Source organism: Xyrauchen texanus, chromosome 30 (assembly GCF_025860055.1).
Source record: "Xyrauchen texanus isolate HMW12.3.18 chromosome 30, RBS_HiC_50CHRs, whole genome shotgun sequence".
NCBI lineage: Eukaryota > Metazoa > Chordata > Actinopteri > Cypriniformes > Catostomidae > Xyrauchen > Xyrauchen texanus.
Window position 1 is genome coordinate 6,441,050 of NC_068305.1, and position 27,134 is coordinate 6,468,183.

Below are 27,134 nucleotides of genomic sequence, written 5' to 3' on the forward strand. Positions count from 1 at the left end.
TTGGCATTCGGCATAGCAGTGAAAACTAATTCCATGGTTCCTGGTTATGTCTCCCAGGGGAAGAAAAAAATAAGGAGAAAAGCAGAGGCCCTAAAACTGACCCCTGTGACACTCCACCGTGAACTTTAATTTGATCTGACAGTTCCTCTTTTACACAGTCATAGTGGAAGCGGTCAGCTAAGTAGGACCTAAACCAAGCTAATGCCTTTCCACAACTGCCAACATAATTCTCAAGTCTATCCAAGAGAATGTCGTGATCTATGGTGTTGAAGGCAGCACTAAGATCTAATAGCACTAGAAGAGAAATGCAGCCATGATCAGATGATGAGTCATTTGTACTTTTGATGTTTTGCTAAGTTTTTTTTAGCTCTTCCAGTACTATAACAGAGAAGATTGAAGTTGCTTCTACAGAGTAATTTTATACACTCCCTGTGTCTGAAACCGTGTACTGTCACAGTATGTACTGTATTTGATGAGAAACGCACTTCTCGGCCAGCAAAACAGTACGCTCTTTAGGTATGCAAGAGACAGTAAGAATAGAATTCGGACATACTAACATCCGGGAATGTATGCATGGTCCTGTGACCAGAATATATGACGTGACAACAACAAACGTGAAAATAATCCACTCAAGTTCGGTTAAACAAACGTCATTTAAGCACAATGGGCAACGTTCTTTGTGTATATAGCACTTCCTGTTGAAAACAGCCTTCCATCCCACGGTTCTCCACCATTTGTTTTAAATCCAGCGTTTGAACTTACATCTCTTCAGCTCCCGATTAGTTGTGGGATAGTAGTGTTCAACTGATCCACACTTTGGATTCCCGCCGGGAATAGTAGGTCATCCGGGCATTTCTCGCTTAATGTCTTATGAATACTATGGATTCGGACATACTATTCCACTGGCATACTGTTTTTGGTATGTTACTGTATATAGGTAAGTATGGCTATTCGGATGCAAGGACTGTCTTCTGAGGTGCTATGGCAGATGGATGCATAATTCAGATTTTTTTTTTCTGATTATTTCAATTTTATCAGTAAAGAAATGTATAAAGTCATTACTACTGTGCTGCAATATAATATCTGGTTCAGTCTAAGTTTTATTCCTCACCAATTTAGCCACAGTACTGAATAAACACCTAGGATTGTAGTGGTTATTTTCTACAAGTGTGCTCAAATATGCAGTCCTGCAAGCTTTTAGAGCCTGCTGTAGCTTGAGACACTCCTTCCATGCACTGTGAAATACCTCTAATTTGTACTCTTCCACCTGCCCTCTATTTTCCGAGCTGCTCTCTTAAAGTGCCCATATTATGCTCATTTACAGGTTCATAATTTTATTTTGGGGGTCTATTAGAATAGGTTTACATGCTTTAATGTTCCAAAAACAGGCTATTTTTCTTATACTGTACATTGCTGCAGCACCTCTTTTCACCCTCTGTCTGATACGATCTGTTGTAGCTCCTGTCTCTTTAAAGACCCCCTTTTCTGTGGGAGAGTGTAACTCCCTTTGGCCTGGACTTTGTGCTTTATGACTTCGCAGACCTTTTACATACACAAACAGTTATATTACACACTAAAGGAAAGGTAAAATCCCAAAAAGCATAATACATTTGGAAGATGTATTTTTTTTAGGTTGTTTACTCATCTGCAAAACGTCTAAAATACATTTCCTCTCGGATGTCAATAAGATATTCAGTAGATGTCTTTGAGACATTTATGATTAAGAATGTTTGTAAATCTGATCTTTTTAACTTTTGACTTTTAGCAGTAATTTAGAATGTGATGCTTTCCAGATGAAAAGATCTAAAACAGACATCACGGAGACATATGTGTACTATCTTGGTTCGTTTAAGTTGTAATAATCTATTTATTATGTTGATGGCTTGTTTATCGGATGCGTTTGAAAATAGATGATTATAAAAGCACTTCACTGGGGATCGCGCTTTCATCTCTCAGCACGCAGTTGAAACGTGAACGTAAAGGTAATTTTTGGAGTAAGTCATCTTGGTCTTACACTGACACATTGTGGTGTGGATACAGCATCATGTATCCACACCACAGGGATGTTGAAATGAATCTTTACGATCATCTACGATGCATCGTGATGCAGATGTGGACGATTCTGCATCGATGCACTAATAGACCATAATAATTTATAGCCTACTGACGGTTCTCTGATGTCATTCGTCGCACAAACTGGACAAGACACATGCTGTGTGTAAAGCCTGTCACTCATGAATAAAAACATTATGAAGAAGAACACTGCACTATGTATAAGTACTTAAGTACAGTACATAGTAGCACTTTTAGTATTTACTAGTGTATATTAGTTCTAAATGCTCCTGTTGTCTGCTGTGTTCAGGCTTAAGTTTTGTTTGATGTGTGCTATATTCGGGAAGTGTACTTTCTTGGAGCAGATAAAATAAAAAGGGAGTTAATATATATGACTGCTTGTATTCACTGACGAAAATGTAGCCATGGGCAGTAATATTGAAAATTGAGGATGCAACACATCGTGATGCATCATGATATCGATTCAAATCGAATCGTTGACATGATAATCATAATCGAATTGAATCGTGAGACCAGTGATGATTCACACCCCTAATTGAAACCCAATTGTTACCGGTGCCATTGTTGAAAATCACTGAAAGTGTCCAGTAACAGTGCAGTTACTGAGATGAAGTGAGTAGTTTTCAGATAGTTATATGATTCTGACATGGCAGTCGAATAAAACAGCTTTTATAAGATTACTGATATGACTACAGTCTTCATCTAATGTGTGCTCAGATTTTTTAAACATACTGTATGTTTCCAAATTACAACACATTTCTTTAGGAGTGATACTTTTAAATAAGAAAAAAATTACTGAGTGCACCTTTAAAACAAAACAACAACAACAAAAAATCCTCACAATCCTAAAACTGGATTATTTGAATAAACATGGTTTTATTCAACAAGTTTTTCACTCTTCTAAAACATTGTCAGTGCATTGGTGAAATCTTGCTGTGTTATTTATTTCTAGTCATATTTTCATCAACAATGTTTGAAGTTGTTAAAATTATCCTCATTCTCCCGTTTTTGTAAATGCAATCAAATAACAACTCAAACATTTGTGTGTTATTTCCTTGACTATATTAACAACACGTTCTGGACATGTATTCTGTGCAGCTGGAAACATCATAACTTGCAAAGAATTAAAAGCATTGAAAAAGGGTAGACTGAACTGTTTAATTATTTTCCAGCTGTTTAGTGATATTTACTTGAGTTGAATATTGGAGTTTAACAATATTAACAGAATCTGACATCAGGAATATTTGTAGTCCTTGACGTGAACATGTTACTGACGAATAAGATCAGCTACAGTCATTTCCAACAGACAGAAATGTAAAAAAAAACAATGCAAAAAGATATGTTGATATTTCACAAAGAGTTTAATTTTTATTTCTTGTTCAATGACACATTTTTTTAAGTTTGATGCACAATAAATGCATAATATGCACACACTCCCTCCCCCGCCCTTCAACCACCATGTAACAATGTTCACCGGCGGTGATAGGCCCTTAACCACCGTGGTAGTAAAAATTTCCACAGGACGGCCCAGGTGGTCTATATACTGTAGCAAGAGCAAAAGATGACAGTGATTTTATTTTTTCATTTATATAATGATTATTTTTATTTTGTTACGATATCACATTAAGCATTATTACTTCAAAAGAATTCAACTTGTATCTAGTCCTCTGAGTAACACCAAAAACATCACAGTAAATTGTAGCAACCCCTCCTCCTCCTCGACCCTTTAGGTGAGGCTCATGTTTATAACAAAAACCTGGAGGAGTAGACTCATTTAAACCAATACATTATTCTGGTTTAAGCCTGTTTTTAGTTAAACAGAGGGAATCCAAACTGTGATCTGTAATAATTTAATTTACAATTAGTGCTTTGGATGAACGTGATCTTATGTTTGGTAGCCTTACCTTTATATGATGTTATCTTTATTTATTTATTTTTCTTCAAGTCATCGAAATGACTTGATGTGATTTATGTGTTTGGCAGTCTGCAGAACAGACACTGTCGCTATATGATATTTAGGTCATACAATTAAATACAATATGTTGTAGTTTATATGACCTGTGTGACCTGTTTATGTTTCTGAGCCTGCATTTCCAATGCAGTTTATTGCCATCACAACGTGGGTGGGATTATAGGCTGATCGTCACAGTTACCCATCTCTACTGCCGTGACATCATCTTAAACACGACACAAACTGACCAAAACAATAACACGACCGCTAGCTGTTAGCTACTAGCTCATTGTGCTGCATAAAACAGTTGTTGAATGGTGATTTTACACAAGTGTAACCATTAAATTGGCCTGGTTGTTTTAGAAGCAAGCTTCCAGTAGCTGGTCAAATAAATAAAGTGAAGGTTTCAAGCAGAGTATAGAGTTAACATAACAAAACATACCATCTTCTGTCGTGGATCAACGGTAGTCAAGGGCACTCTCCCTCCCATTGCTCGCCGGTTTAGATAGTGTCCATTTGGTTGAACAACTTCCTCTTTTCCTTGATGGTTCTGTTGTCACTTTTAAATTTTTTAACTTTTCCCTACACTGTTGGTAGGTCCGGTGGTAGCCATGTGCGACCAACAGCTGAGACACTTCCTGAGAGACTTTTTCGGTTCACTCATCGATACGAGTAGACCGTCTGCACCTCGTTTTCGACCATGGCGTGGTTTTGCGCACAGCCATTTCTTTTTTCACAATTCGAAAGTTGCGTGACCAAATGATACCGTTATCACTGTTGCTAACTTTTAAACTAGCGGGTTGAAGTCGCGTGTCAGAAATCCAGTGACGCTGGTAGTGACGATTCTCTCTGACCAATCAGTGATCTGCATTATTTTGCCATCACTTTTAGTATTGGCTCGGCTCGCTTGGAACCTCGACCGAGGTGGTACTAAAAAGGTACCAGGTACTATCCACGGTGGAAAACCCCCAAAAAGCGATATATGTTGGCTTCCTGACCTGGGACCCAGTTAGTCAAACACTCTTACTATTAAGACTTTGAGCTAAATTAATAGAGAGATTATTGGCACCTTACCTGGAGGGATGGAGTCTGTGTCTCTTTTGCAGGTCAGGTCTACCACAAAAACTCCTCCAATTGTCTATAAATCCTATGCTATTCTCCGGACACCACTTAGACATCCAGCCACAATGAGCAGGAAGGGGTCCAGAGCATATTACAGTGTCTGACATAATATTTGCAAGTTCATCTCTTTAACATAATTTATAATCTCCGACTGACGAAGCCAGACACCATTAGTGCCGACGTGAAAAACGTTTTTATACTCTGGTTCACGGAATGCATTTTACAATGGTGGCTGGTGTCTCTATTTACTTGTTCTTTACAATGGAATCACTTACAACCTGGGCACTTTTAACAGGCATCTCAGTGGGTGCATCACTGAGTAGGGAGAACCTATTGGAAACGTGGTGCTGCCAAGATGTCACCCAACTGCCCTGCTGTGGGGACTCTACAGCCGGAACCGAAGTGTGCGTTGCTTGCTGTACTGCCCTCATCCAAAATAATACCTACCGACTTCTCTTTCTCACTGACCCCCGCTAGCTTTCGGATGCGTGTCTCTTACACATTAATTTTTTCCATTAGCCTAAATAATACAGTTCATTTAAGTTTGTTTCAAATGAAAATACATTAAAACTTTTCAAGCAATTTCATGGGATCTTTCAGTTGATTTTGAACCTGGAACATTCATTTAAAAGCCTTGTTCTGACATACAGTGGATATAAAAAGTCTACACACCCCTGTTAAAATGACAGGTTTTTGTGATGTAACAGACAAAAGATAAAGAGACAAAGATAAATCATATCAGAACTTTTTCCACTTTTAATGTGACCTATAATGTGAACAATTCAATTGAAAATCAAACTGAAATCTTTGTGGGGGAAAAATGAAAATGAAAAACTTTAAAATAACCTGGTTGCATAAGTGTGCACACCCTCTTATAACTGGAGATGTGGCTGTGTTCAGAATTAACCAATCACATTCAAACTCATGTTAAATAGAAGTCATTACACACCTGCCATCATTTAAAGTGACTCTGATTAATCACAAATAAAGTTCAGCTGTTCTAGTAGGATTTTCCTGACATTTTCTTAGTTGCATCAGTCAGGAGAAGGGTACAAAATAATTTCCAAAGCATTAGATATACCATGGAACACAGTGAAGACAGTCATCATCAAGTGGAGAAAATATGGCACAACAGACATTACCAAGAACTGGACATCCCTCCTAAATTTATGAAAAGACAAGAAGAAAACTGGTCAGGGAGGCTTCCAAGAGGCCTACAGCAACATTAAAGGAACTGCAGGAATTTCTGGAAAGTACTGGCTGTGTGCTACATGTGACAGCATTCTCCCGTATTCTTCATATGAATTGGCTATGGAGTAGGGTGGCAAGACGGAAACCTTTTCTTACAAAGAGAAACATCCAAGCCGGCTGAAGTTTGCAAAATCAAACATCAAGTCTCCCAAAAGTGTTATGGTCTGATGAACTTTTTGGTCATAATTCCAAAAGGTATGTTTGGCACAAAAACAACAATGCACATCACCCAAAGAACACCATACCCACAGTGAAGCATGGAGGTGGCAGCATCATGCTTTGGAGCTGTTTTTCTTCAGCTGGAAACGGGGCCTTAGTCAGGGTGGAGGGAATTATGAACAGTTCCAAATACCAGGCAATTTTGGCACAAAACTTTCAGGCGTCCGTTAGAAAGCTGAAGATGAAGAGGAAGTTCATCTTTCAGCACGACAACGACCCAAAGCACACATCCAAATCCACAAAAGCATGGCTTCATCAGAAGAAGATTAACGTTTTGCAATGGCCCAGCCAGAGCCCAGACCTGAATCCAATTGAACATCCGTGGGGTGATCTGAAGAGGGCTGTGCACAGGAGATGTCCTCGCAATCTGATTTTGAGCGCTTTTGCAAAGAAGAGTGGGCAAATATTGCCACGTCAAGATGTGCCAATCTAATAGACTCCTACCCAAAAAGACTGTAATAAAGTGCTGTAATAAAATCAAAAGGTGCTTCAACAAAGTATTAGTTTAAGAGTGTGCACACTTATGCAACCAGGTTATTGTGATTTTATTTATTTATTTTAAAAAAAAAATCTAAAAGATTTCAGTTTGTTTTTCAATTGAATTGTTCACGTTATAGGTCACATTAAAGGTGGAAAAAGTTCTGACATGATTTATCTTTGTCTCATTCTTTTACAAGAACCTGCCATTTTAACAGGGGTGTGTAGACTTTTTATATCCACTGTACATCAGAGGTAAATTACTGATGAATTGGTCTGGGTCTGTTCTAATATGTTTCACAGATGCTGCTAATGGTCCAAGCGGTCCTGGCTATAGACCGCCACCCAGAACCAGAGAGGTGGTCATTAACGGTCAGACGGTCAAGCTGAAATACTGCTTCACCTGCAAGATTTTTAGACCCCCACGGGCATCACACTGCAGCTTATGTGACAATTGCGTGGGTAAGCGTATGTGTACTGTGTGTGTGTGTGTGTGTGTGTGTGTGTGTGTGTGTGTGTGTGTGTGTGTGTGTTTATTTTAGTCAGCATCATGGAAAGTTGTTCTAATATCTCGTTTTGCTGGATTTGGATTTCTCCACAGAGAGATTCGATCATCACTGCCCGTGGGTGGGGAACTGCGTAGGGAGGAGGAACTATCGCTTCTTCTACCTGTTCATCCTCTCACTCTCCTTCCTCACTCTCTTTATCTTCGCCTTTGTCATCACACACGTAATACTGAGTAAGAGTGCTGACTACCTAGTTCCTTATATAACATCGCCATTCAGACTCAAAACACATGTCAAATTTTATGCTCTCTTTTCAGCAAAAATACTTTGTCACTGAAACCCCATTTACAATAGCAGTGATTTTATCGCTTGAGGTTGTAAGTCACTATACTAGTGGTCGTTATTGATGGTTGGCCAGCTTCATTTGCTGTTTTTTTTACTATCAAAAAATTGGATTTACCATAAGAAAGCTTGGATTTACCAAAGTTCTCCTTTAAGAACTAATACTGGTGCTTCATCTCTGTAATATGTTATGGAGTCCCACATTGATCAGCTTCTCCTCTCTGCTCTAGACTAGCAGGAGAAAGCTGTGAGTGTGCTGACAAAGCAGTTTTCTCCCTGGGGGGGAAGTGATGGAGTGGCCATAAGTCTGAGCTCCTCATTGTTTACCGCTCAGGACCGATCAATCTGAGGTTGCTGTAGTGACAAATGGTTCCTGCAAGATGTTTATTGGACAGGGCACAGTCAGCGTAGCTTTATTTACCCACAAATCTCTCCTCAGATGCCCTCTGGAATTCATTAGGTGTGAAACACAGCAGCTGACTCTGAAGCAGTGCATAGAGGTGATAGCATATACAGTGTGTCGAGACAGTGTGTCAGTGATTATTTTTGACCCTCTGCCTCCTCAAGGTGGAAGTTTTACATCAGTTGTTCTCAGCTAGTTTTGCTCAAATTTTACGTTGTATCAAGTGGGGACCCAACACAGTGCCAAAATTGTTTGTCATTCAAAATTATTATTTGGTTATTGGTTTCTAAATATAGTTCCCCTTCTGTCGCTCTCTCCACGTTGTGTCAGAGAAGCGACACTAGGGGTCTCTCTTGAGCGCCGATATTCACCTCTGAACTATGAAAAAAGGCCAATGAGAGTTGGAAACCAGTATTTGCATGTCCCGCTCCCGGACATACGGGTATTTAAGCGGCGCAAATACGGGAGTTCATTCAGAAAATTTCTTCAGACTGTTTGCAGACTGCTGCGTTTTACACACCGAGTTCCTGCTATCCTCTGCTGCATGCTGTTGGATTCTACGGCGCACAACAGTGGCTTTCTCCTGTTTGCACGGCTGTGCACTTCCTGCCCCTGAGCGCATCGACAGTTGCAGATAAGAAAGATCTCTCACGAGTTCTTTCATTCATAAAAGAGTGATTTTATTTAAAAGAGTAATTTCCTCTAAAAGAGCAAAAACACAGCGGCGTTGAACGTCCTTTTAAGGACGCGTCTTTATAAAGATGACTTTCCGCCCCTGTGTTGTTCCTGGATGCGGTAGAGAACTCTCCGCTTCCGACGGCCACAGGCGTTGTCTCGTGTGTCTGGGCAGCGATCACACTGAGGCTGCGTTTGTGGATGGTTCATGTTCTCATTGCGAGAACATGACCATGACAACGTTGTTGTCGCGGCTTGCTTACAACCGTAAGAAGGCCACTCCAGCCGCCCCCGCGTCGCTCCTTCTTCCCACGGGATTGAGGACGATGCGGCTGGTGATGGAGGCGATTCGGGGATGGCAGCGTGTGCAGCTCGCCGGTACGCCCCTCGGACCACCAGCGCCCGGCACGCTCGTTGACTCCCGTCCCCACTCGAGGTGGCGGCGACTCGCCTCACAGCCAGTCTGCCTACCCTCTTGCGATGGAAGCAGATGAGTTCGCCGCGACATCGGAGGGCGTGGGCTCTGATGCTGAGGGCTCCTCTGGGCTGCCGCCGGGCTTGCACGCCCAGGAGGAGGCCGACGGACAGATGTCCGATATGCTTTCCGGGCAGCCAACAGCGTGGGTCTGGATTGGAACCCTCCATCCTCCCCACAGCCATCACGGCTGGACGATTGGTTCTTGGGCGTTGAGCGCGCTCACAGCCTCGCCCCGGTTCCTTTCTTCCGGAGGTGCATGATGAGCTGATGTCTTCGTGGAGAGCACCCCTCTCCACTCGTCGCACCGCCACCTGCTCATCCGCCCTCGCCACCCTCGACAGCGGAGCGCCACGGGTACACGGAGATCCCCCAGGTGGATAGAGCTGTTGCGCTCCACTTATGTCCCGGAAGCACTACCACCTGGCGGGGCCGCCCTGTACTCCCTTCCCGGTCCTGTAGAGCAACATCCTCGCTCACCGCGAAGGCCTACAGCGCTACCGGACGCGCCGCATCCGCCCTGCATGCCATGGCTCTCCTGCAGGTCCACCAAGCCAAGGCACTTCGCAACATGCACAGGGGTGGCCCTGATCCCGACACGCTGCAGGAACTGCGCTCAGCGACCGACCTCGCCCTGAGAGCGACGAAGGTCACAGCGCAGGCACTCGGGCAGGCGATGGCCACTCTGGTGGTCCAGGAACGTCAGCAATGTCTGGACTTGGTTGAGATGCGTGACGCTGACAAGACTCGCTTCCTCAACGCCCCTGTCTCCCAGTTCGGCCTCTTCGGCGACACTGTTGAGAACTTTGCCCAGCAGTTCTCCCTGGTGAAGAAGCAGACGGAGGCCATTTCGCACATCATGCCGCGCCGCAAGCTTGCCGCCACGGCCCAGGCCCCACCTGCTCGCCGAGGGCGTCCTCCCACGGCCAGAAGACCTTCTGCTCCGCCCCAACCTGGGCCCAGCTCTCAGCCCCGGCATCGAGCAAACTGCAGGAAGCGTACGCCCCTGCCTCACGGACCCCTTCGAGGACCCGGAAGGCTCCCAAGCGTCCCTGAGACAGCGGACCCAGAGGACGAGAAGTTAGCTCCGGAGGTGGTAAGACCTTTTGTTTTTTCATTTGCCGCACCCCTTGACGGGGGCTGCGGTACCCAAATTCTCAATAAAAGAGCTATTTCCTTTACCTCTGGGTCACATGGCCCGCAAATGCCGTTCTCACGGCACTGTGCTTTCAGGCCTCAACAGTCTCGGCGCCCAGGATGCGGTGCTCCCGCCCTCAGCCCCACGACTGTTCCCCGGCCGGCCGGTTCAGACGAGTCCAGAGGACGCCAGCATCAGACCTCCTCCTCAGTCACGAACCCGCCCCCTGCCGGGTGCGCGGAACAAGGTAAGTGCTTTGAGTTTATTCTCAGCACCAGAGCCTCGGGACGCCACAGTGCCTCCCAACGCCGCGTTACCTGTTCCGCACCGCTGCGAAGCCCCACCGGGTACGTCCAAAATAGCAGATCACGTACACGGCTCAGCGCATGGCTCTTTTTAAGTGGACCCCTAGTGTCGCTTCTCTGACACAACGTGGAGAGAACGACAGAAGGGGAACGTCTAGGTTACGTATGTAACCTCCGTTCCCCGATGGAGGGAACGAGACGTTGTGTCTCCCCTGCCACGTCGCTGAGCCGAGCCCCTGTTGTGGCCGGACCATTTCCGGCTCCTCAGAAAAATCCTGAATGAACTCCCGTATTTGCGCCGCTTAAATATCCGTATGTCCGGGGGCGGGACATGCAAATACTGGTTGCCAACTCTCATTGGCCTTTTTTCATAGTTCAGAGGTGAATATCGGCGCTCAAGAGAGACCCCTAGTGTCGCTTCTCTGACACAACGTCTCGTTCCCTCCATCGGGGAACGGAGGTTACATACGTAACCTAGACGTTTTATTGTCTTTTTTGCAAGTAAACCTGTTTTTAATTGAGTCTCAATATTTATATTTTATATCATATAAAATCTATATTTTGTTTTACCTTGCATAGTTTTGTTTATGGTTGTCCTTGTTGGCATCCATCTAATTTGGCTAGCTTCTGCCAAGTGACAGATGAATATGTGCCAAAATTTTGTAGTTTGATTGGATGCAATGCTTTTATTTGACATTTTGAATTATGACAGATCTTATAGTCAACTAATTTAAGGCAAATTACACCCTTTACAGTTTGTTTTATTCAAATTAATTAATAATTTGCTCAATACCATGCATTAACAAATGTAATAGTTTGTGAAAATAATTTTTTCAGTGTTTGCTGTAATTCATTGTGTATTTGTTTTAGTTTGGCTTCTTTTGTATTTTGTGTCCTACTTGAATGTGTGACATGTCGTAATAATTAATGCCAGCTCAAAAATAGGAGCTTTCCAGGTGCACCTTAAGGCAGGATTAAACCAGATGTAAACAGGGCCTCTGATATTACTCTATTTAGTAGTAGTTGATAATGCATCTTCTAGGTTTTCATAATCTATGGGTAACTGTACAGTTTTGAACATGTGTAGACATCTCCGTCTTATTGCTTAATTTCTTATTCCAGTGACTCCTGCCTCAATCTGCTGCCTGCCTTTTACATTTGAGAGTTTTCATGTTATGTAACCTGTGCTTTTTCTGCAGGATCCAACAGGACTGGATTTCTTAGTGCTCTCAAAGACAGCCCTGCCAGATATCCTTTCACTGAAGTGTGTCTGTGTGTGTATGTGGGTGGAAAGTGCATTATGCATCCATTTCTGGTTTTCCCACTTCTAGAACACAACTGGAGAAATGGTGAACGCCCACCCACCCTGTGTCTCTGTACCTTTCTCTTTAAGTGGAAAGAAATATGTTATTAAATACAGTCTGTGGGAAGTCTTGACAGATCTGATACTGGCTTGAAATGGAAATGAGTGAGACATTTGAAGAGATCTTCGATCAGTTTTTGCAAATCTGCAAACAAGTTATTTGTATTCGTCTCGCTTTCATATTTATTAGCAGAAACCAGCTTGCTGCTCACATCTGATTATTTGCTTGTCAAGCACCATTTATTGATTCATGATAGACTTTGTTGCATAAACACGGCAACACATGCATTTTACAGGTTACTTGTCTGTGAATCTGTGTGTTCTGTATGTAAAAACCTAATTGTCAGGTTTTGGTTGAGGAAACGGAAGGACTCAAATGCAGAGTAGCGTAATGGGCTTTTATTTATCTAAAAAACATTTAAAAAACTACCCCGAAGGGGAAAAACAAACATAGTCCAGGGCGACAACACAATGACAGGCTGGGCTGGAAGGGCAACCAACAGAAATCTGACTGGACAGGAATACAACGTATAGAGACCTAACAGGGGACATACAAGCAAGCAACATCCCACAACGAACTGGCACAGGACAGAACACAAGAGGAGCTTAAATAGTGGAAGGAAATAAGGAGATAATGAGGATGGCAGGTGGATCAAATAAACTAATAATCAGACTGATAAAAAGTCAAACAAGAGGGTGGGGTTATCACTGAAGACAAGACAGACATGAATGTCATGTCAAGTAAATTTTTATTTGTGTAGCGCCTTTCACAACTCCCATCATTTCAAAACAGCTTTACAGAACATCAGGCATTAACAGACGATAAAACTGTAATGTCTATAATGTTGATGAATCATCATTGTGTAATTAGATAAAATACGATTGTTAATCGTGTTTAAAAATAAGTAAGTAAATAATAATTGTATTAATAACCCCAGTGAGCAAGCTGAAAGCGACTGTGGCAAGGAAAACAAAACTCTATAAGATGTTGATTAATGGAGAAAAATAACCTTGGGAGAAACCAGACTCACTGTGGGGGCTAGTGTTGTCAAAATATTTGGTACTTCGGTACCAAGTCGGTACTAAAAAAAAAAACGTCTCGGTACCGAGTACCAGTGGTACCGAGTACCCGGTCAAAGTACGTGCATGCACGCACGAAGTGCGTGAAGTTGCGTCCTCCTCATGAAAGCGCTGAGACATGGCGACCGCCGGCACTGCTGTGGTGACTGCTCTTGTTGATAAGAAAGGAGGAAAGAGCCATGTGTGGAAATATTTCGGATTTGCGGCTGATGACGAGGGGAACATCATAGATCATCAAAAACCAATTTGCAAACGATGTCATCGAAGCTTTTTCTCAAAAGCAGGAAACACATCAAACTTCATAAAACACCTTAAAGACCAACACCCGGGTCTAATGAAAGAGTTCAAGCAGGTAAGTTTCAAATTAATTTCAAATTTAGAGGTTCTGTTTTGAGTTATATACCATATTTTAATTTGAATGTCGGATTGAAATAAACACAATGTTAGCCGTGTAGTAAATCATTAGCATAACGTTATGTGGTGCAGCTAACGCAAATATAATGAGTGTTAGAATTAAGCTTCTTTATTAACTATTTAATGCTACTATACATTTTATTAGGGTTATAAAAAAAAAACAGGAGGACATGAAGGTTTTTTTTTAAATGACACACCAGAGGTTTTTTTAAATGACCTTTTAATTTATAAAAATGTTTAAGTTTATAAATATAACACTGAGTGTTTATTCAGTCATGGCTTATTGTTGTGTTTTTTAGGTGTGTAATTTATTTTCATTTATTAGTTGTGGAAAAACTTGAAACACAATTTTAAATAAGTATAAAGAATGGCATCGTTTACCTTTATTAATAAAAATAGTGTGTTGTTCAATTAGCATGTTTTTGTGTTTTGCTTTGGTACCGAGAACCATGGATTTTTTCTTGTAAATTTAGTCTAAATTAAACTTTGGTTTGGTACCGAAATTGGTACCGAGAACCGTGGATTTTCACTGGTATCGGTACCGAATACTGAAATTTTGGTACCGTGACAACACTAGTGGGGGCCAGTTCCCCTCTGGCTAACATCATGAATATAATGTAAATATTACTTATGTATAGTTAAAGTCATGGTTTAAAATTATTAAACTAAGTAAGTGTTAAGTGTTAATGTTTAAACATTGATTTTGTTTGAACTGTAAGATTAATGTCCAATGTCTTTTGAAGTCCATCATGGATTAACTGCAGAAGTTCACATAGATGCAGTTGTCCTTGTTAATTGGCGGATGAAGGCTTTTGTTGGCAATTGTTAGTCTATGCATTCCATTTCAAGATCGTAGTCCAACAATAGACCGAGGTGATTCAGGCAGAGATCAGGGATGTGAAACGCAGTTCAACCTGGCCGGCAATTTCGGTGAGGTTTGGTGTGGTCCATCTTAAATCCAAGGTTCAGACAATGGCATATGAAGTATCCCATGTCTTATGGTTGGAGTTGGCATCAATTCATCCTCTGAAGTCCATCATAATAGACTGAAGTGATGTTTTGATGGCCCCGACTGCATTTAGTCATCATTCAGCGACACGTAACAGTGGAGTCCAACACGAAGTAGGAATGGTGCTGGATCCAGCCGGTTCTGGTGACCTCAGGATAGGAGTCCCAAGGTTGAGACAGGGAAACAAATAAAATAATATAAGCATAGATGCCATTCAATTTATTGCAGAATTTTAAATCATGATTAATGTTTCTGGTTATGGAAGACCCAACTAAAGCAGCATAATTCGGTGGTGGCTCAGCGGTTAAGGCTCTGGGTTACTAACCAGAAGTTCAGGGGTTCAAGCCCCAACACCACCAAGACACCACTGTTGGGCCCTTGAGCAAGGCCCTTGAACCTATCTGCTCCAGGGGCACCGTATCATGGCTGACCCTGCACTCTGACCCCAGGTTAGCTGGGATATGTGAAAAATAAATAATTTCACCATGTATATGCAGAAATGTATGTGTGAAAATTGATCAATTTATTTATTATAATTGTGGATTGGAGGATAAATTAGGTGTATGCCTGGCTAAATAGAAAGTATTTAGTCTAGATTTAAACTGCATCTGGAACAGTGTTAGGGAGACTATTCCATAGTTTAGGAGCCAAATGTGAAAAGGATCTACCTCCTTTTGTGGATTTTGATATTCTAGGAACTATTAACAGGCCAGAATTTTGCGATCATATTGAACGTGATGGAATATAGCGTGGTAGAAGGTCACTTAAGTACTGCTGAGCTAGACCATTCAAAGCTTTGTACGTAGTTAACAGAATTTTAAAATGAATACGGAATTTAACAGGTAGCCAATGTAATGATAAAATGGGGCTAATATGATTACTACTGGCTGCTGCATTTTGAATCAATTGAAGTTTATTTATTGATCTTGCTGGACATCCTCCCTGTAATGCATTACATTAATCTAGTTTTGAGGTCATGAAAGCATGAATTAGTTTTTCGACATCAGCAACAGAGAGCATGTGCCTTAATTTAGCAATATTTCTTAGGTGGAAGAAGAATGCTGTTCTACAAACATTGGTAATTTGATTTTCAAAGGACTGATTGATATCAAATATAACAACTAATTTCTTCGCTGTTGAAGATGATGTAACAGTTCATCCATCGAGAGTCAAATTATATTGTAGTGGCTTATTTTTTAGAGTTTTTTGGTCCAATAATTAGTACCTCTGTTTTGTCAGAATTGAATAGAAGGAAATTTCTGGCCATCCAATCTTTTATTTCATTGATACACTGCTAATTTTGAGAATTGTGAAATCTCATCAGGTTTTGAAGAAATATAAAGTTGTGTATCGTCGGCATAGCAGTGGAAACTTATTCCACGATTCCTGATACTATCTCCCAGGGGAAGCATATACATGGAGAAAAGCAGAGGTCCTAAAACTGATCCCTGTGGCACTCCATATTTTACTTTTGTTTGGTTTGACAATTCCTCATTTACGTAGACAAAGTGGTAGTGGTCTGCTAAATATGACCTAAACCATGCTAATGCAACTCCACATATACCAACATAATTCTCTAGCCTATTCAAGAGAATGTCGTGATCTATCGTGTCGAATTCAGCACTAAGATCTAAAAGCACTAGAAGAGAAATGCAGCCGCGATCAGTTGATAAGAGCAAGTAATTTGTAACTCTGATAAGTGCAGTCTCTGTACTGTGATGAGGCCTAAATCCTGACTGAAATTCTTTGTATATACTATTTCTCTGTAGAAATTAACATATTTGGGAGGATACTACATTTTCTAGTATTTTTGACATAAACGGGAGATTTGAAATCAGTCTATAATTAGCCAGTTCTCCAGGATCAAGTTGTGGCTTCTTAATAATCATTTTGATAACTGCCATTTTAACGTTTCTTGGGACATGTCCTAAGCATAGCGATGAGTTAATAATATTAAGAATAGGTTCTGAAATTACAGGAGTACCTCTTTTAAGACCTTAGTTGGTATAGGATCTAACAAACATGTTGTGGCTTTTGATGTTTCGATAAGTTTTGTTAGCTCTTCATGACCTATGACAGAGAAGGATTGAAGTTGCACATGAGGCAAATTATTAGACACTGTTTTCTGAGGTGCTATGACAGATGATTGCATAATTCAATTTTATTTCTGATTATTTAAATTTTTATCTGTAAAGAAATTCATGAAGTCATTACTCTTGTGCTGAAACGTAATATCTGGTTCTGTTGAGGCTTTATTCCTAACCAATTTAGCCACAGTACTGAATAAACATCTAGGATGGTTGTGATTATTTTCTATGAGTTTACTAAAATATGCTGACCTGGCAGCTTTTAGTGCCTGTCTGTATCTACAGACACTATCCTTCCATGCACCACGAAATACTTCTAATTGTGTATTTTTCCACATGCGCTCCATTTTCTGAGCTGCTCTCTTGAGAGCATGAGTGTGATCATTGTACCATGGTGCAGGGCTTATTTCTTTTTTTCTTTAATCGAAGTGGGGCGACAATATCAAGAGTGCTAGAGAAGACTGCATTTATATTTTTTGTCATTTCATCGAGTTGTTCTGGGCTTTGGGGTTTATTGAGTGTATGAGATAGATCTGGAAGATTATTAGTGAAGCTATCTTTAGTGGTCGAAAGAATAGTTCTACCTGAATGATAGCGTGGTGTAAATTGAGTAACATTAGCTGATTGCAGCATACAAGAAACGAGGTAATGATCCGAGATGTCATCGCTCTGCTGCAGAATTTCTATATTATCAACATCAACTCCATATGACAGAATTAAATCTAGCGTATGATTATGGCGATGAGTTGGTCCTGTTACATTTTGTCTGACTCCAAGAGAGTTGAGAATATCGATAAAAGACTTACTTTTATATCCTGTCCTCTGAGTAACACCAAAAACTTCACTGTAAATTGTAGCAACACCTCCTCCTCGACCCTTCAGACGAGGCTCATGTTTATAACAATAACCTGGGGGAGTAGATTCATTTAAACTAATATATTCATCCGGTTTAAGCCAGGTTTCAGTCAAACAGAGCGCATCTAATCTATGATCTGTAATCATTTCATTAACAATTAGTGCTTTAGTGGAAAGAGATCTAATATTTAGTAGCCCTATTTTTATATGATGTGTATTTTTAATTTGTTTGTTTTGTTCAAGTTTGACATTAATAAAAAAATTTCTAAATTATTTAGTGAGGGTATTGTATTTGGTAGTTCGGGGAACAACATGGGATATCTAGGTGATACAGTCTCTATGTGTTGTAGTTTATGTGACCTGTGTGACGTCTCAAGGCAGCTAGCAGACGATCAGATTAACCAGTTTGTCTGCTTCCTGACCTGGGCCCCAGTTAGTCAAATACTGTCATTATTAAGACTATGAGCCAAATTACTAGAGAGGAGAGTGGCACCTTCCCTTGAGGGATGGAGTCCGTCTCTCTTTACCAGGTCAGGTCTACCCCAAAAATTCTTCCAATTGTCTATAAATCCTATTTTATTCTTTTAATGCAAGAAAATTAGAAAATACAAACAGAAAAGTTCAGGGTGGTGCCGACGGAACAGACCAGGTTGGAGCCGTTGAAACAGACCAAGGGAGGAGGTAGGGGGCTTAAGGTAGGGGGCGGGCTCCGGTGGCCAGTGTGGAAGCTTGAAGAAAGGTCCTGCGGCCTGGGAGGCAGCTCAAGGTAGGGGGCGGGGTCAGGTGGCCTGAGAAGAGGTTCCATGAAGAGGAGGGTCCAGGTAACGGGTGGGATCAGGAAGCCTGAGAGGAGGGTCCAGGAATGGGGTGGGGTTTGGTGGCCTGAGAGAAGGCTTCAGGTAGTGGGTGAGGTAAGGCGGCCTGGAAGGAGGCTTGAGGATGAAGTCAGGCAGGGCGAAGACCACTGGGCAGAGGTCAGGCAGGGTGGCGCTGGCAGGGGTCAGGCAGGGTGCTGACGGCCACGGGGAATGGGCAGGCTCGTTGACAGCCACAGGAAACTTGGCAGGCCCTTCGACAGCCATGGGGAATTGGGCAGGCCCAGCTCCTCCACCTCCTGGTGGTCAGCAACCGGCTCAGTATGGGAGTGTTTAGGTGAGCCTTTCTTCCTTATCATCTTCTGCTTAGGAGTCATCGTAGGTTTGGGGACTCCATCGTCAGAGGGGGCAACGGTGGAACTTGGGGACTGTCCGTAATCGTGTGTGACTCAATTGGACAGGTAACTAACAAACCCCTCGAACGACAAAACTCCCAGACTTCCCATCTCCCAAGCACCCAAGGGACTCTCAAGGCAGGTGTTAAAAAGGTCCTTGAGAGCAGCATCGTTGTAGTTCAGCCTGTTAGCTGTTCTGAGGAACTCGCCTGCAAAAACCCTCACATCTGCCTCCTCCTGACGGAGCGAATGAAGCCGGGCAAGCTGGGCTGAATGCTCTCTAATGGACCTCTGGGGGGGTGGGAGATGTAAAAAGGAAGAGCTAGAATCTATACAAAGTGTGGCTACTTTACAGAAGATTAAAAAAAAATTGGTCACCATTTAATTCCCATACAACAATATATGTCATTTTATAGTTTTGATGACTTCACTATTATTCTAAAATGTGGAACAATGTAAGGAGAATGAGTAGGTGTGTCCAAACTTTTGACTCTAGTATACTAATACTAGAACACGTGAGACCATTTACTGAACAAAGTGTGAGTTAATACAAATCTAGATTTGTCTTTTCCTTGACGGTTACACTGTTCTGGAAGTGGTGGTGTGCTTTTTTTCGGTCTGGTCCATCGTTGGTCTGTCAGGGTTCCATACCTACCTGATCAGCTCCAATCAAACCACCAACGAAGATGTGAGTCTCTGCTCTCTTGCTATGCTTTATTTCATAATTCATGTTGTGAAACATACATTGGCCAAAAGACCAAAATTCTGAGATCATTAAAGGGATAGTTCACCCCCAAAATGAAAATAATCTCATTATTTACTAACCCTCATGATATCCCAGGTGTGTATGACTTTCTTTCTTCACCAGAACACATTTGAAGAAAAATATCTTAGCTCAGTCAGGTCTTTAAAATGCAAGTGGATGGTGATAACATTTTTGAAGCTCTAGAAATCACAGACAGTCAGCATAAACGTCATCAATACGACTCTAGCTGTTAAATTAATGTCTTCTAAAGCGATACTATCGGTTTTAGTGCGAAAAAGATCAATATTTAAGTACTTGTTAACTTTAAATCATCACTTCTATTATGCTTCATGAGAGGGTGGATCGCTTGGTTGTTGCCATCATACAGAGGTAATCTCACATTCTCCTCTCGGTTAAGATAAGCAAACAAATGCAACATTGTGAGTAAAAAAACAGATGAATACAGATCTAAACCAAAAAATAAAAACAGCTTGTAAACAGCTCTGCTCTTCCGACTGTGACTCACGTGCGTCAGTTCTCGCGTGTTTCAAATGCCAATGCGATTACGTCACACGCGCATACCACTTCTGACCGGAAGCATGATTTAGAGTTACATTTTTTTTATCTTTTTCACACCATAAGCTTTATCGTGTTGCTTTAGAAGATATTAATTTAACAGCTGGAGTTGTATGGATTACGTTTATGCTGACTGGCTGTGATTTTTGTAGCTTCAAAAGAGAAATCAACATTCACTTGCACATTTGTTCATTTGGCAGATGCTTTTATCCAAAGTGAATGCATTATAAGCTAATCGTCTTAAGGAGACAGTGGTATGAAAAGTGCTGCATTACAAAGTTTTACTAGCATCAGAATAGTAGTATTCAAGACAGATTAAAGCAACAAGAATTTTCTTTTATTATTATTGACTGGTTAAGTGCTCATGGACAAGATTTTTTTGCATTTTTTGAAGACAGAAAGTGAGTCAGCTTCACGGATGAAGTTGGGAAGGTCATTCCACCAATGTGGTACGATGAAACAAAGTCCGGGAAAGTGTTTCGGTGCCTCTTTGTATTGATGCAACAAGGTGCCGTTCCTTAGCCGACCGCAGATGGGAATGTAGCTCTGCAGAAATGATGCTAGGTATGCTGGAGCAGACCCAGTGACTGTTCTGCATGCCAGCATCAGAGCCTTAAATTAAATACATGCATCAACCGGCAGCCAGTGAAGTGAGACAAGGAGTGGTGTAACATGCGCTCTCTTTGGTTCATTAAAGAACAGACATGTTGTTGCATTCTGGATCATTTGCAGGGGAGGCCTGCAATGAGAGCATTACAGTAGTCCAGTCTAGTTATGACAAGTGACTGAACAAGAAGTTGTGTGGCATATTCAGAGAGTGTAAAATCTACATGATTGTATAGGAGTGGTGTGGTGTAGTGGTCTAAGCACATAACTGGTAATCTGGTGATCAGAAGGATGTCCTTGAGCAAGGCACTTAACTCCAGGTTGCTCCGGGGAGATTGTCCCTGTAATAAGTGTACTGTAAGTTGCTTTGGATAAAAGCGTCTGCCAAATGCATAAATGTAAATGTGCTGTCTTTGAGATGTGGTCTGTGAAGTTTAGTTGGTTATCGATGGTTACCCCTAGATTTCTGACTGTTTGGAAGGTGTTAATGTAGTTAAACCCAGCTGCACGGTGATGTTGTGTTCAACTGCAGGGTTGCCTTTAAAAAAAAAGGGAGCTAAAAAAATGTCTGGGTTAAGTTGCAGGTAGTGTTTCTTCATCTTCATTTTAAGGACCTGCTGAGCTGAGATATTTTCTATTTTTCTTCAAATGTGTTCTGGTTGAGAAAGAAATTCATGCACACATGGAATATCATGAGAGTGAGTAAATAATGAGAGAATTTTCATTTTTGGGTGAACTATCCCTTTAATATAAAATGCTTCTGTTTTGCCTTTTTAACAGGACTATAGTGAAGAGTTGAATTACAAATATAACACTCAGAATGTCTGTATTTGTTATGTCTCCCTTTTGCTTTAATGACTTTATGTACTCAATCCTGCATGACTCCACAAGTTTGTGCACATTTTTTTTCCAGTTCACCCACCATTGCCAGGTGTGGAAAAAAATTACTTTTAGACCCTTCGTATAAAAGTCTTATTCAAATCTGTCCCTCTGGGTATTAGACTAGAAACCAAGATCAAACGAGACCCTTGAACAAGTTTAAACAGTAGTTACAAGACAGTTAATGCACACTTCAAAATACCTTTTTTTTTTTTTTTTTAAACCGCTACAGTATTTCTCACCTTAAAGGTGCACTCAGTATTTTCTTTGTTTATGTCGTCTGGGACTTACACTGACAGCCAGGAGCATGGATGAAGCATCATTCAAACACAATAGTTTTCAGTTACAAATGCCATTGTAAAAATTCACTATTCAGAGTGAAAGTGTCCAATAACAGGGCAGTTATTGAGATTAAGTGAGTAGTATTAATTTAATCATGTGATCTAACATGGCATCCCCCATAAGGGGACCACCTCCGTGAAGAAAACAGCTTTTATAAGGTTACTGATATGACTGGGGTCTTTATTTCATATGAGTGCTGACGATTTTATACATGTTTCAAAATTACAATTAATTTCTTCAGGAGTAAAACTTTTGCACCTTTAATGCCAAGTATGAAGCAAAAGATAATGAACCCCAAACATCATACTGTTATATCAGTGTCTGGGTCTAGTCGGGCAGGTTGTCGGCTCTGTTTTTCTCAGTATCTGTGGATCTGCTCTGATGCTGGCAGCCTGTCCCTCTTAGCTAATGTAGTTCTCAACAGTCATGTTGCTGTTTCAGATCAAAGGTTCATGGTCATCCAAACGAGGCAAAGGCAACTACAACCCCTACAGTCATGGCAACTTCATCACCAACTGCTGCTCTGCACTCTGCGGGCCTCTACCACCGAGGTGAGTGCAAGACCCCTCTCTGTTTTATGTTTTGTTCTTTGTTTCTCTGGCTGCATTTGAAATAAAATACTAGAGTACTGCATACTGTGCAGTATATAGTGTAGAATTTATTTGCTTGTTTAAGGACAGTACAAAGACATGATTTCTGAACAAAGACTAAAAAAGGTGCATTGTACATGGGGATTACATAGCATATGCTAATTTGCATCTAAGGTCCCTAGATAGGCTTTTCCCTTAAAATAATAAAAATCATAAGAAAACTAAAGAAACAAAACTAACTAAACATCTGAAAAATAAAAAGGAAAATATTATATTACAAAAATAATAAGGTTTCTCCCAACCCTGGAAACATATATGAAAAAAGGATAAGTAAAAAAATTAGAACTAATTTTATGTATGACAAATTTATAAAAAACAAACTAAGACAATTATGCTTTTTTTATACATATAACAATAATGTATGGCATCGATTTGGTTTATTGACCATTCTTTTTAAAGCCTGATTATAAAGTGACATTATATGGTTTGTTGTGGATTTACTAGTTTGAGTCCAAACTGTGATACAATATGACATGTGGGAGAAAATATTTGCATGCATAAAAAGCTCAGGTGTCTGCTTTTAAATGTACCATCTAATCAGTTTGAAACAATTTAAGTTGATCTTTATCTTTTTGGAAAGTTTCTTTATACTGTATGTTTGTCAAATGTGAGATCTAAAATAATACCTAAAAACTTATTTTGCTCTTTTATGTCTTCATTTTGTATTTTAATTTTACTTTTTCTTTTTACTCTCTATTATAGAAACATATAAAAACTGTTTTCCTAGTTTTTAAAGTGAGGTTTTTTTTTTGTGCCACTGGGATATTCTCTCCTGTTGAGCATTTAAGATTTCTGCTAACTTGGCAGGTGGCTTAGCTAATTTATGAAAAACAGTGCCGTCAGCATAAAGCTGACCTTTACTATCTGGGCAACAACTTGGCAGATCATATATAAACAAACTAAAAAGCAATGGACCTAAAATTGAATCTTGAGGTATTCCTATGTTGTTGTTAATAAAAGGTGACTTTTCCTGATCACTTTCCACACATTGCTGTCTGTGTTGTAGGTAAGAAGCAAACCACTCAGATTTTTGTTTACTAATTAAATGCAGTTAACTTAGACAGGAGAATGTAATTGTTAACTTGATCAAAAGCCTTTTTCAGGTCATTAAACACTGCTCCCACGACACCCCTGATCTAAAGAACACCTTACATTTTCCCAAAAGTAGCAATTTGCAGTTTCCTTAGAATGTTGAGACCTAAAACCAAACTGATGTGGATGTAGGAGATTATTATCCTCTAAGACCTTTGAAAAAATGCATAAAATCAATATTGGGCGATAATTAGAGACCAAATTGGAGTCCACTTGGGTTGTCATGTTTCCATAATCATATCTTACAATACTATACCAGCTAAAGTATCATGATACCAAGTAGTAATTCTTAACACAGTTTGTCATAGCAAAGGTGGTTCTTTGAAATTCCCCTTGTTGCTCCGGAAGTGGTGAAAATAACTGATGGATGAACAGGGAGAAGGCTTGAATGGGTTTTTCGCCGCATCAAAACAGCCAGTTCAAAAGGCCACGTCTTTAAACATTTGTTCCATTATTTCTGTGATTATTTGAAAGTTTGTAACATAAAAATAAAGATATTGTAACATTGAAAAGACTGTTTTGAGCAGCAGTTTCATTATTATAACTGCTTCAGCCCCGGTCTCCTGGTAAACAACAGCACAAATACAGATTACACACGTTCCGGTTTGATCGCACGCCTCAGGGACTTGATCTTATCATAAGCGCGAACTTAGTGACTTTACCGTCATCATGCATTTTTAATTGGGAAAGAATTAAATGAGTAATACAATCGTATTAACGGTACTATAGTTTAAAAATACTGTGGCACCACCAGTATTTAGTATACTACCGTAGCACTGGTCTACTGTGCAACCCTAGAGTCCGCTGATTTACAAATAGGAGTAATGACAGTTTTTTCCAAAATATTTGTGAATTCACTTTCTCTAATTGATACATTTAATCAGTGAGATAATGGAGCTGTCAATTAAGAGCTGTATTTCTTAATAAAATGAATAACTAAATTAGAAATGTCTTTATTTGACAGTTTCTTTTTGATTTCACTTATTTTACTTTCATCGGTTTCTATAAAACAAAAGGAGTTGTGTAACTTTTCCCCACTCTTGTTTATTAACAATACTAGTTTAAAATGTTGAGCCAATTTTTCTGCTGAGCCATAAAATATGTATTAAATTCATGTGCAATAATGGATTTGTTGTGAAAAAAATGTTTCCTTTATTTTCTTGGGGATGGATTATGATCATTGTGAATGAACGTGCACGCACCCTAATTTACGAATGTTTCGAATTCACTAACATACAAACATTTTACAAACAAATTTGGGATGTATGCAGCATTTGTGAATCTATTCGGGAAGGTTCATTTTATGCATAAATTACTCCCAATTTACTGATAAATGTATGAATGATTCATAAATGAGGCCCATTGTGTCCAAAGATGAGATCCATTTTCATTGAATCATTTTCATTGGATCAAGTCTTTTATATTCAGTTGTAGAACAAAAACAATAATAATAAAAAAAAAAACACAATACGGACGTGGGATAGAAGACGTACGACTACTTGTAAAGGGATTAATGGAAAGGAGGAGGCTAGAACCGGCTTGACAATATAAATAATAGTTTAATGTAAAACTGAAACAAAAAGAAAAATACACAAAGATGTTGGACAACTGTCCGTAAATCTCTCTCTCTGTCGCACTGCAGCTTCCAGTCAGCCTTTATTTCTCTCTGAGGCTTGATTAGCCTGATTAGGGGCCGGGTGTGCGGAATCACTACCCAGACCCACCCTCCGCCCTGCCACATTCCTCCCTCGTTCTCTCAGGCCGGGTAGCCCCCGGCATGACATACCCCCCCCTTCCCTGGGGAGGGGCATGCCTTCCGCACCGTCTGCCAGCAGGTCAGCCCATCTACCTGGATGAGGAAGGGGACAAGGGGAGAGATACAAAAAATAAAGTGTGGCACCTACACGCCGTAACGACGATCGTGCCAAATTAACAAAACATTTTAAAAAGAGAGGGAAAGGCCAACACGGAGCGGCAGTGGAAAAGAGAGTGGAACGAGAGAGAGAAAAAAACACTTACTCGCCGGTTCTCCGATACTCCGTAGCTTGGTCTTCGGCCACTCCTCCACCCTCTAATGGACGACAGCTGTGCCTCCCTGGACTGATTGGAGGCAGACCTCTGGCCCCTGCCGGACAGAATACCCCGCCGCGTTTTTGGTGGACGGTAGGGGTCTCCCCCGCCCCTGGCACGTTAACCGCTCCAGGCGGTTGGTTGGGAGCCCCTCCTCCGCTTCCAGGCAGCCGGGCTCCTCCGTCCTACAGCAGATGGCTGTGGCTGCTCCTTTGGGATGGATGTTTTTTTTTTTTTTTTTAAACATTTCTTTATTGCAAATGTTTATAAACAAATAACATAAAGGCAACAACATTAACAACATCTCATCTTTCAGTGCACAAGTACAGAAAAGTATTGCATTTAGAATATCAGGTTTAGAATGAGAGATATGGGCCTATAGATGGGATAAATATAGCATTTTTAAATCAATTACATATAAACATTGTTGTAACTTTTGGCAGTCCATCAAATAAAAAGTCAAGAAAGATATATTTACTATGTTTACTAGATTTTTACATTGTGCTTGCCCTTGAAAAACATAGCCACAATGCTTAGTGGTTTTTAGCATGTTGCTATGTGTTTGCAAGAGTATTTTGTGTATTGCTTGCTAGCTAAAGTGATGAGATTACCATCAAGTCTTTATTATATTCTGGTCTCTTGATATGGCTTCTTTAATGTAATCCTAACATGTTTTTTTCTTAACCGTTTTGTTGTCTGCAAAGCGAAAATTGAAAGTCATCATGCCTCATGATTAATCATTCATTAATTTATGTCCGTAGCACAAACAGTAGGATGAAATACATACCAAAGTTTAATATTTAATATAATAAGAGGGTCTGTTAGAGGTTTGTTCAGATCCTTAACCCTAAGGATAAGCAAAAAGCTGTGCAAGCGCCACTAAAAATCATGGTTAATTTGTCACACTGGAAATGGAAGGTGAAGTTGAGCTCATTGCATTGTGTGATACAGTATATTGTATATTGCACCTTTTGTCAAATGTAATAAGTCCTTTCGGTAAGTTCATACAGAAAATTGGCATTATAATATTTTTGCAATATACAAGTTGTTTAGTGGTATGCCATGCTGAACATAGCCATTGTCTCTCTTTGTTTCCTATTCTACATCCCTACAAAGCCTTGTAGCCTCATTCATCATTCATATCTCTCTATCAGATAATTTAATTCCAATTTCAAGGAAAAAAGTCAGTCTCAAATAAGATGTTCATCAACTTCCTCAG

At 40.5% G+C, this 27,134-nt stretch overlaps 1 protein-coding gene across 3 annotated transcripts in view; it reads left to right on the plus strand.

Annotated features, from left to right (window-relative positions):
• LOC127624017 (palmitoyltransferase ZDHHC14) overlaps nucleotides 1-27,134 on the plus strand; it is an 85,751-nt gene that overhangs the window by 26,056 nt on the left and 32,561 nt on the right. For all 3 annotated transcript variants that reach the window (XM_052098620.1, XM_052098618.1, XM_052098619.1), the window contains exons 3-7: nucleotides 7,397-7,555; nucleotides 7,695-7,832; nucleotides 12,137-12,185; nucleotides 19,541-19,643; nucleotides 22,545-22,654. In XM_052098620.1, coding sequence (XP_051954580.1) covers nucleotides 7,397-7,555; nucleotides 7,695-7,832; nucleotides 12,137-12,185; nucleotides 19,541-19,643; nucleotides 22,545-22,654 — 559 coding nt within the window. The remainder of the gene's footprint in view (nucleotides 1-7,396; nucleotides 7,556-7,694; nucleotides 7,833-12,136; nucleotides 12,186-19,540; nucleotides 19,644-22,544; nucleotides 22,655-27,134) is intronic.